This window comes from Crinia signifera, chromosome 1 (genome assembly GCF_055691185.1).
Source record: "Crinia signifera chromosome 1, ASM5569118v1, whole genome shotgun sequence".
In the NCBI taxonomy this organism is placed as follows: Eukaryota; Metazoa; Chordata; class Amphibia; order Anura; family Myobatrachidae; genus Crinia; species Crinia signifera.
The window spans coordinates 457476976-457486979 of record NC_139217.1 but is presented as its reverse complement, the minus strand read 5'-3'; the positions used below and the strand labels follow the sequence as shown (position 1 = coordinate 457486979).

The 10004-nt window shown below is 43.0% G+C and overlaps 1 protein-coding gene across 1 annotated transcript in view; it reads right to left on the bottom strand.

The window, feature by feature from the left end:
• Positions 1–574: 574 nt before the first annotated feature.
• POLI (DNA polymerase iota) overlaps positions 575–10004 on the bottom strand; it is a 40761-nt gene continuing 31331 nt past the window's right edge. Inside the window, exons 8-10 of the mRNA XM_083155202.1 lie at positions 7475–7608; positions 2551–2765; positions 575–1439 (exon numbers count right to left, since the gene is read on the bottom strand). Coding sequence (XP_083011328.1) covers positions 747–1439; positions 2551–2765; positions 7475–7608 — 1042 coding nt within the window. The 3' untranslated portion in view covers positions 575–746. The remainder of the gene's footprint in view (positions 1440–2550; positions 2766–7474; positions 7609–10004) is intronic.

The following is a 10004-nucleotide window of genomic DNA, read 5'->3' as shown; positions in this document are numbered from 1 at the left end:
AGCGTGACGACGTCAGAGGTCACGCTGCGCAGGCCGCACAGGCTGTCTGCCTCCATACTGTTCCAGCCTGCCCAGCCGCCCTGTCCCCGGACCAGCCTGCCCAGCCGTCCTGTCACCGGACCAGCCCGTCCACCCAGCAGCGGACCTGCCGGCACACCACCATGCCACCAGTGGACCAGCCCGGTCTCCATCACCCCGGCTCGCCCACCCACCCGGCCGACCCACGCATCTGTAAGTAAATATGCGGGGCGGCCGAGGTGGGTTTTTAATAGTAGGGAAGCCAATCCCGGGATCCCGGGGATCGGGCATTTTTCAATCCCGAATTCCGGGATTGAAAAAATGCCCCGGGATTGGCTTCCCTAGGCAAGACTATATAGTACAGATCTGTACTATTTACTCAAAATCGAATGTGTACACGGCGCCGTTAGATTCAATCCCGATTTGATCAGGATGTGTCGACCCAGACATTGTCCACCTGCCATCCAGCTACCCACACAATGGGACCAATTTGCGTTTTTACCTATTACCTATGTTACCTATTTTCTGACCATTTATCACTCAGAACAGAACCGACCAATTTTACAAATGTGATTGTCTTTATAGTACAAATGTTTACAGAACTTTAATATTAGCGCTATGGCATTTTGAAAGTACATTGTTTTAAAACAGATTTAACCATTTACTTTCTATTACCAAGCATAAACATTACGTTTGGGGTCTATACAAGCTAGAACAGGGTACTGCATCTACCCCGGTTTGAAATACTTCAGCAAACTGTTCGGCTGTTGGGGTGCAGCATGTGACCTTTGGCCTTTGGTGTTTTTTGGTTTCTCGTGAGACTTCTTGACTGAGAGTTTGGGAGTGAGTTTTTGGTTTTTCCACTCAGTCATAAGTTCTTTCTGCAGCTCCACCGGCAGCTGCGAGTATACACTCAGATCGATGCTTTTAGGAAATGGAGGTACGGCTTTGAAGTCACCAGAATCGTCACAGTCCATGGCCGCCCCTACGTCCCTGTCGGCGGACTGGTCCTGTACAGATAGGTCAGCGGTGCAGGGCCTGTTTGGTAAATAAGAGGGAGAGCTGACAGCTGACCTGGGGTGTACATCACTAGCACTGCCTGGGCTGTTACACACGTAGTCTGTCTCTTTAGACAGAGAGTGAGCCCCAGAACAGTCAGGACCTCCTGTATTTGCCTTAGTAAAGAAATGCCGTATTCCCCCCTTAGAGGCTGCTGTCTGGCTGCTTTTGTGCCTCCTTCCAGTATGCGGGCTGCTGAGGATTTCTCTCCTGATGTCCTCAGGAAGCTGACTGAACACATCCATGTCTATGTCCCCAAGTAATAATGGTGATGCAGGAGGATCCGACTCCGCAGCAGACGAAGAGCTAGCCAGGAATGCAGTAAACGGAGGATTATTCTGTTTTACTTGCACGCTGGGCACCTTAGGAAGCAAACAAAATAAAACATGGATTGCATTTCACCGGTTCACCTAAAGGTAAATTATATGTAATTTTCTTTATTCAGTAATATAGATGGAGGAACAGCATTCTCTGACAGGCAAGAAATGTTTGTGGTCAGTAACTACTGTAGGTGGTGATGGTGTTATGTTTGGCCACTGAAACACATTACAAATCCCGGCAGCTGCGACATTTGCTTATTTTCACACAGCTGCTGCGTACTGTATAGTAGCTGCAATGGAATTTGCGTATATATCTGAATCAGGTACTGATGCAGGTTTTGTTAGCAAAGCAAAAAAGCATGCAAGTGGAAAAAAAACATGCTGCACTGCAGGTGGGGCAGATCTAATAGGCAGAGAGATTTAGATTTGGGTGGGGAGTGTTCAAACTGAAATCTAAATTGTAGTGTGGCGTCCTACAATAAGCAACCCCCAGAGAGGGAAAAAGAATAGGTGGCGAGGGCTGCAAGGGGCTTCGTTGCGCGCCCCCTGTCGGAGTCCTCTGAGTGGGACATCAATACCACAAACAATGGGACTGCCTGTAGTGTCTCTTAATGACAGGAAGGTCTTCCAACAGGAGTCATTGTCAGTCAATCACAGACTGTATCTCGCTTCACTGACATTGAGCTGGGTGGCGGATTTTTCCTGGGGGCTGCAGTCTTGCAACCCAAAGGTAAAATCTGCCACTGGTTGTTAAAAGTAAATTTGGTAAATTTAAAATTCTGAATTGAATACAGCTGAGTGGACCATATAGATCATGTACAGGAAAATTATTCATTTACAATTTCTTATGTAGTTCAGAATATTGTGTTGCGCTACGATTGGAAATAGTGATAAAACAAACTGGTTAGTAACAAACCGACATAGAGGTGGGAGGGCCCCTGCTTACAAAATCCATATGTGAACAGAAATAATTTTCCCCTGTGCAGACTTGTAACAGTGATTATGTATTAGGAATATATCTATATATATATATATATATATATATATATCTATATCTATATATATATATATATATATATATATATATATATATATATATAACCTGGAAGTAGAGAAAGTCTTCTACTACTACACATTTTAGCGGCCAACCTACCTGGCTTCTCGTGCTGTCCTGACTTGCTGACTCCTTCTTCTGACTCAGGTAAAACCCAATAGAGTTTCGGGAGGAGGAGTTTGAGGACTTCGATGCTTTGAGGTTGGAGAAGCAAACATTCAGGAGAGTTAGGTGGAAAGGTAACTTGACGTCAATCATCTTCTCGAAGAGTTTCATGAGCAAGTCCATCAGAGGAGACAACACAGTGGAACATTCTACAGTTGAAGATTTAAGAAAAAAATAAATCCGCTGAATGGCACATGTAGAACACTCTGCTACACTTACAGGAAGGGGCAAACAAAGGTTAAAAACTGTTAAAAGTGGCGCTGATGCTGTTCCCAAATAAAAAAGTCTGTGTTTTTAAACACCAAATAGTCACACGAATAAGAGTCACTGGATTATCACCAGACAGGTTTCCACAATTGGTATATTCCTCAATAGATCAATTCTCCAATAGCGAGGTCCTCCCAAGTTATATGAAATGACACAGAGGCAAAAGATAGTGCATAACTTTTGAGACATACAATTTTTAATAAGGATGTGCACTTACAATTTTGCAGAGTTAAAAGGCATATAGATAAAAAGCTCAGGGCAAGGCTGGGGTGCGGAGAAGATGGTCCAAGTCACAGAATTCCACCAGGTCCGGAAGCTGGGGTAAGCTGGAGACTTGTGTATCAACACACACAGCGTCCGTGAGAATAAATTAGGCAAGACACGCCAAATGCATTTCGGACACTAGGTCCTTCCTCAGTAGCGTGTCATCTACCTGGACTTTACTTCCTTATATACGGTGTGCAATCAGGGACAAATTGCAGGCCGTTTTTTAGTTTAGAAAATGGCCGTGCGTTTCACCTATTCATTGCGATGCGTTCCATACGTCACATGGCCACCGGAAGAGTACTTCCGCGTATCTATGTGTTTTACAAATGGCCGTGCGTTCCACCATATGTCCCGATGCGTTCCAAGAAGCGCTTTGGGACGCAGAGGAAATAAAACATATTTAAATGGTGAATTCTGCATGTACTATACAGGTGGAACAGCTAGACATAATTCATACAATAATAAAAGCAAATGTCAATTCTGTTTGGATAGAGACAGAGAATTTCGTAAAATAGGTCAATTAAAATTTTACAGAAGGGTTTAAAATTCGCACCCTCTTTCAAACCCAACAGTTTTGATCTCTTTTTAGATATACAAAAATTTATTCGAAAACTGACTATCAAAAGGTTTTTTGAATCGAGAGATACTGTTGATACCTTCGTCCAGTGTTGCAACACCTTTTAAACCTGTTTCTACTTTTTATCCAACACACTGCAGGGGGAGTTTTTTAGATTGTTTTAACAAAGTGGTTATGGATTAAATTAATACAATTTTAAATAAAGGTGACTCCAAGTATGGTAAAAAATGCAATTTGACGAAAAAAGAATTTGAATCCTTGGAAGTCCTTAAAAATGACAAATCGGTAATCATAAAACCTGCCGACAAGGGCGGTGGTGTGGTTGTGATGAAAAAAGAGTTGTATATGGAAGAGATAAATAGACAACTCACTAAAGACAACACATACAAAAACTGAAAAGTGATCCTACGATGCGAATCAGTAAAGCTTTGTTAGAACTGACCAACCAAGCCCTAACAAACAATGTCATCACCAAAAAAGAATTTGATTTTTTAAACATATCAGAACCATCCGTACCATCCCTATACATACTCCCTAAAGTTCACAAAGATGCTGTAAACCCCCCAGGGAGGCCTATTGTATCGGGCTGCAATAGTCTAACCAGTAATCTTTCCGCCTTTGTGGATTATTTTTTACAGCCACTAGTGTCAAACACAAAGGCATACTTAAAAGATACAGGTAATTTACTCCGCAATCTTGATCAATATGAATGGCGTGAAGGAGACATTCTGTGTAGTGCCGACGTAAGTACCCTTTACACAATAATACAAAAAGAACAAGGCCTACAAGCCGTCTCCTTCTTTTTAAATCTGTCCCCGTTAAATACTAACTTAAAAAATTTCATCCTGGAGGGGATTGATTTTATACTGTCTAATAATTACTTTTATCATGATAGGAGCTTTTACCTGCAGTGTGTTGGGACTGCTATGGGTACCAGATTCGCACCCAGTTATGCCAACCTGTTCATGTCCTATTGGGAACATCTTAGGATATGGCAGGGGGGCATTCTGGGGGCGGGTCTGGTGCTCTGGCAACGTTTTATTGATGACGTGTTCTTTGTGTGGAGAGATGGTCAGGAGAGCCTTTTAACTTTTTGTAATGCTCTTAATTGTAATGAATTTTCCATTAATCTGACTTTTATTACCAGTCCCGTGGAAATTTCGTTTTTAGACCTTACTATCTATATTGAAAATGGGAAGGTCAATACAAAAACTTTCAGAAAACCCACGGACTCCAACGGGTATATAGAAACAACCAGCCAACACCACGCTAATTGGTTGAAAGGTATTCCCTTTGGCCAGTTTACCCATATAAAACGTAATTGTTCTAATATAGAGGTATGCCATGAACAGATAGAAGAAGTTTCTGGGAGACTGGTGGCGAAAGGATATTCCTCCGATATCTTGAAATTAGCGAAAAATAAAATAGATAGTGTGGAAAGAGGTGACCTGTTAAAAGAGAAACCACCTAAAGATGCCACAGATGATAGATTTCAATGGGCCTTCGTCTCCCAATTTAATCAACTACATTCAAAAATCGAGAAGGTTTTTAAGAAAAATTGGCACATGATAAAGCAAGACCCTATTTTGGGCAATATAATTCCAGACAAGCCTATTTTTATTTATAGAAGAGCACCTTCACTTAAAAACCATTTGGTAAAAAGCACAATTGATGTGAGCCCAAGACACAGCATTAGAACAAAGGGTTTTCATCGCTGTGGCGATTGCCTCATGTGTAAATCTGTAAAGAGCATCCATCGCAAAATGACTGAGTTTGAGGTTAAGAATAAAAAATATAAAATTAACGAGTTCATAACTTGTCATTCTAAAAACATTATTTATTTGTTAGAGTGCTCATGTCACCTTTTTTATGTAGGAAGAACAAGCCGCCAATTGAAGGTCAGACTTGCTGAACATGTATACAATATCCGTAAGGGATTACTAACTCACACTCTCTCGGAACATTTCAAAAAAGAACACAAATCTGATGAGTGTTGTCTTATTAATTTTTGGGGAATTCAACTAATTACCCCACGATGGCGCACAAGAGATCTAGATAAGAGATTAGCACAGACAGAAATGAAATGGATCTACCGCTTAAATACCCTCGTACCCGAGGGGTTAAACGGAGAATTTGAACTTAAACATTTTCTGTCCTAAAAAGATTTATTTCATGCTGCTATATACTCTTTTTGCACATAAAACTTATTTACTGCTGCTATATTTATTGTGAATCTCCAAGTGCTGCTATATATATATTTTTTGCTATATAAGATGTTTTTATACTGTTATACATGTTTTTGATGTTTTTTATGTACACACACTATTAGTGTGTTTTTATTTGTACTCCCTGACCATCTTTTCCAGTTTTTTAAGGGGTTTTATGAAATGACCTTTTTAATTTGGTTTTATTAATTGACCTATTTTACGAAATTCTCTGTCTCTATCCAAACGGAATTGACATTTGCTTTTATTATTGTATGAATTATGTCTAGCTGTTCCACCTGTATAGTACATGCAGAATTCACCATTTAAATATGTTTTATTTCCTCTGCGTCCCAAAGCGCTTCTTGGAACGCATCGGGACATATGGTGGAACGCACGGCCATTTGTAAAACACATAGATACGCGGAAGTACTCTTCCGGTGGCCATGTGACGTATGGAACGCATCGCAATGAATAGGTGAAACGCACGGCCATTTTCTAAACTAAAAAACGGCCTGCAATTTGTCCCTGATTGCACACCGTATATAAGGAAGTAAAGTCCAGGTAGATGACACGCTACTGAGGAAGGACCTAGTGTCCGAAATGCATTTGGCGTGTCTTGCCTAATTTATTCTCACGGACGCTGTGTGTGTTGATACACAAGTCTCCAGCTTCCGGACCTGGTGGAATTCTGTGACTTGGACCATCTTCTCCGCACCCCAGCCTTGCCCTGAGCTTTTTATCTATATGCCTTTTAACTCTGCAAAATTGTAAGTGCACATCCTTATTAAAAATTGTATGTCTCAAAAGTTATGCACTATCTTTTGCCTCTGTGTCATTTCATATAACTTGGGAGGACCTCGCTATTGGAGAATTGATCTATTGAGGAATATACCAATTGTGGAAACCTGTCTGGTGATAATCCAGTGACTCTTATTCGTGTGACTATTTGGTGTTTAAAAACACAGACTTTTTTATTTGGGAACAGCATCAGCGCCACTTTTAACAGTTTTTAACCTTTGTTTGCCCATTTGTTCATATCTGGTGGTTGTTGAATGACACCTTAAAACTGTTTTATTGGCTGCTTTTGTGTTGTGCGCACCTAATCACTCAGTACTTTTTTGCCACACTTACAGGAAGGGAAAGCTCCGTGTTTTGTCTCCTGGACCTCATAAATCGACTCTATACCCAGCAAGATAACTACCAACTGTTCTGGATTTCTAGGAAGTAGAGCCGGATTTGTAGATGGTTGTGGAAAAGTTGGAACTGAACAAGTCCCGATTCCCTTGCTTAGTTGGCAACATTTTAATAACACCTTCCTACTGGAGTGATAATGCAGCAGCCAATCAGCTCCTAACTGTCAAGTTACAGGCTGGGTTTGCAAAATAACAGTTGGGAGCTGATTGGCTTCACCAGGCTTAATACATCTCCCCCATGGCCCACTAAGTGCACTGTATATTTCCCAAGTGTAATTGCTGCAATGTTTAAAATAGCTCATTACATTGTACATGGACAGAACACGTTTTATGCAGCAAACCCTTACCGCTGCCCAAGTTCTGGACCACGTGCATCGGAATAGGACACTGGCGGCTTTCCCTGTTGAAATATTTATTGGTTGGCGAGAACTGGCGAAGGGTTAATCGCAGCGTGTGAGGGCTCCTCCCATCGGCGGTCAGTCTGCAGGGGGAAAGACGTCAAAGTCACACAAGTCTCAAATGGCGAAACTATTACACAGAGTTTATTACACACCGAAACTTAAAAAACTAATTGGAAAGGCCACAAACGATAATTGTTATAAATGTAAAGATCCCAATTAGTGTTCATTTTAGCACCCGCTATCTTTGAAAATCCATGCAGTTCCTCTTCCCTGCCTGGGGTGTCGCTGTCTGCTGTAGTGCTTCTATCACAGGTCTGGTTTGCATATCAGTGCTGATATACAGACCACACTGTGCTAGAAACACTACAGCAGACAGCGACACCCCAGGCAGGGAAGAGGAACTGCATGGATTTTCTAAGATAGCGGGTGCTAGAATGAACACTATCAATGCAGACCTAATACACTGCATGTGGTCATGCACAATGGTACAGACCCTGTGGATAGAAGTACAAGAATACATTAGATTTTACATATAGATTTTACAATCTCGAAAAATATGGGTATTCTGGGGTATATACACTCACCACAAGAGCAAAAAAGACTCACGCCAGATATCAGGAAACTACTTATTAAGTTGGCAGCAACCACTAAAAAAAAAAGGGGATTTTGGTCCTACCTGTAAAATCCTTTTTTCTGAATCCATGGTGGACACTGGGACAGTGGGGTGTGGGTGGAGCTTCAGCTACAGGCACCAAGAAGATTGACAATGTTTTTGTGCAGCCCAGGCTCCTCCTCCTCCACGCCCCCTACAGGCTTCAGTTTGTTCAACAGCTTATCCGCAAGGAACAGGAAGAGGAAGAGAAAAGAAAAAAGGAAACCTAGCTACCATGGAAGTGTAAGGTTCCAGAGAGTGACGTATATACCCACTCATTGCAGATTAGTGCGTTAGGGTGGGCGCCCAGTGTCCACCATGGATTCAGAAAAAAGGATTTTACAGGTAGGACCAAAATCCCCTTTTTTCTATCATACCAATGGTGGTCACTGGGACAGTGGGACGTCCCAAAGCTATCCCTTTACGGGAGGGGACGCACCTGAGCTGCACTGAGGACACGGCGCCCAAAAGCAGAGTCTGCTGAGGCGAACGTGTCGAATTGGTAAAATTTGATAAAAGTATGTGGTGAAGACCAAGTGGCTGCGCGACACAACTGTTCTGCAGAGGCTCCCTGGTGAGCTGCCCAACTAGCCCCAACCGAACGGGTGGAGTGGGCCCTGATGGAAGAAGGGACTGGCTTATTTGAGGATAAATAAGCCTGCTTGATTGTTAACCGCAGCCAGCGAGCCAACGTTTGCTTTGTTGCAGGCCAACCTCGCTTGTTAGCATCATATAAGACAAACAACGTCTCAGTCTTACGAATGCTTTGTGTTCTGGAAACATAGACTTTCAGAGATCTCACAACATCTAGAGAAAAAAATTCCAAAGAGTCTTCCAACGGAGAAAACGCAGGTACAACAATGTCCTGATTAATATGGAACTTGGACACAACTTTTGGTAGGAACTCCCTACGGGTCCGCAAAACTGCCCTGTCCGGATGGAACACTAAATAAGGAGAAGCATGTGACAGGGCTGATAGGTCTGAAACTCGCCTGGCCGAGGCTATTGCTAACAGAAAAACAACCTTCCATGTTAGCCATCTGAGATCTATCGACTCAAGCGGTTCAAACGGGGGATGTTGTAGAGCCGATAAAACCACGGTTAGATCCCATGGTTGGATTGGGGGGGTAAAGGGGGGCTGAATGTGGAGGACCCCCTGCAGGAATGTACGGACTGCCATCCGTGTGGCCAGTTTCCTTTGGAACAGTATTGAAAGGGCCGACACCTGAACCTTTAAAGAAGATAGTTTGAGGCCTAAATCGAGGCCTGTTTGTAAAAAGGCCAGGATTCTGGCTAAACTAAACTCCCGCGGGGGGAGGTTTCTTTCAGCGCACCAGCCGAAAAAAGCATTCCATACTCTATAATAGACTCTGGAGGAGGCTGGTTTTCTTGCCGCGATCATGGTCTTAATGACCGGTAAGGAGAACCCTTTTGCTCTTAGAACTTCCGTCTCAAGAGCCACGCCGTCAAGGAGAGGCTGTGCAGGTTGGGGTGAAGGCATGGTCCTTGTGACAGCAAGTCTGGACGGGCTGGTAGAATCCAAGGAGGTTGAATGGACATATCCTGAAGGTCTGTGTACCAGGCCCTTTGAGGCCAATTGGGAGCCAGAAGAATTGCTGTGGCTTGCTCCTGCTTGAGGCGCCTGATGATTCTTGGAAGAAGGGCTACTGGAGGGAATATGTAAATTAGGGAGAATGGCCATGGGGCTGAGAGCGCATCCACTAGGCAAGCTTGTGGATCTCTGGTGCGAGCCCCGTAACACTGGAGCTTTTTGTTTGATCTCGAGGCCATGAGATCTATTTGTGGGAGTCCCCACCTGGCAAC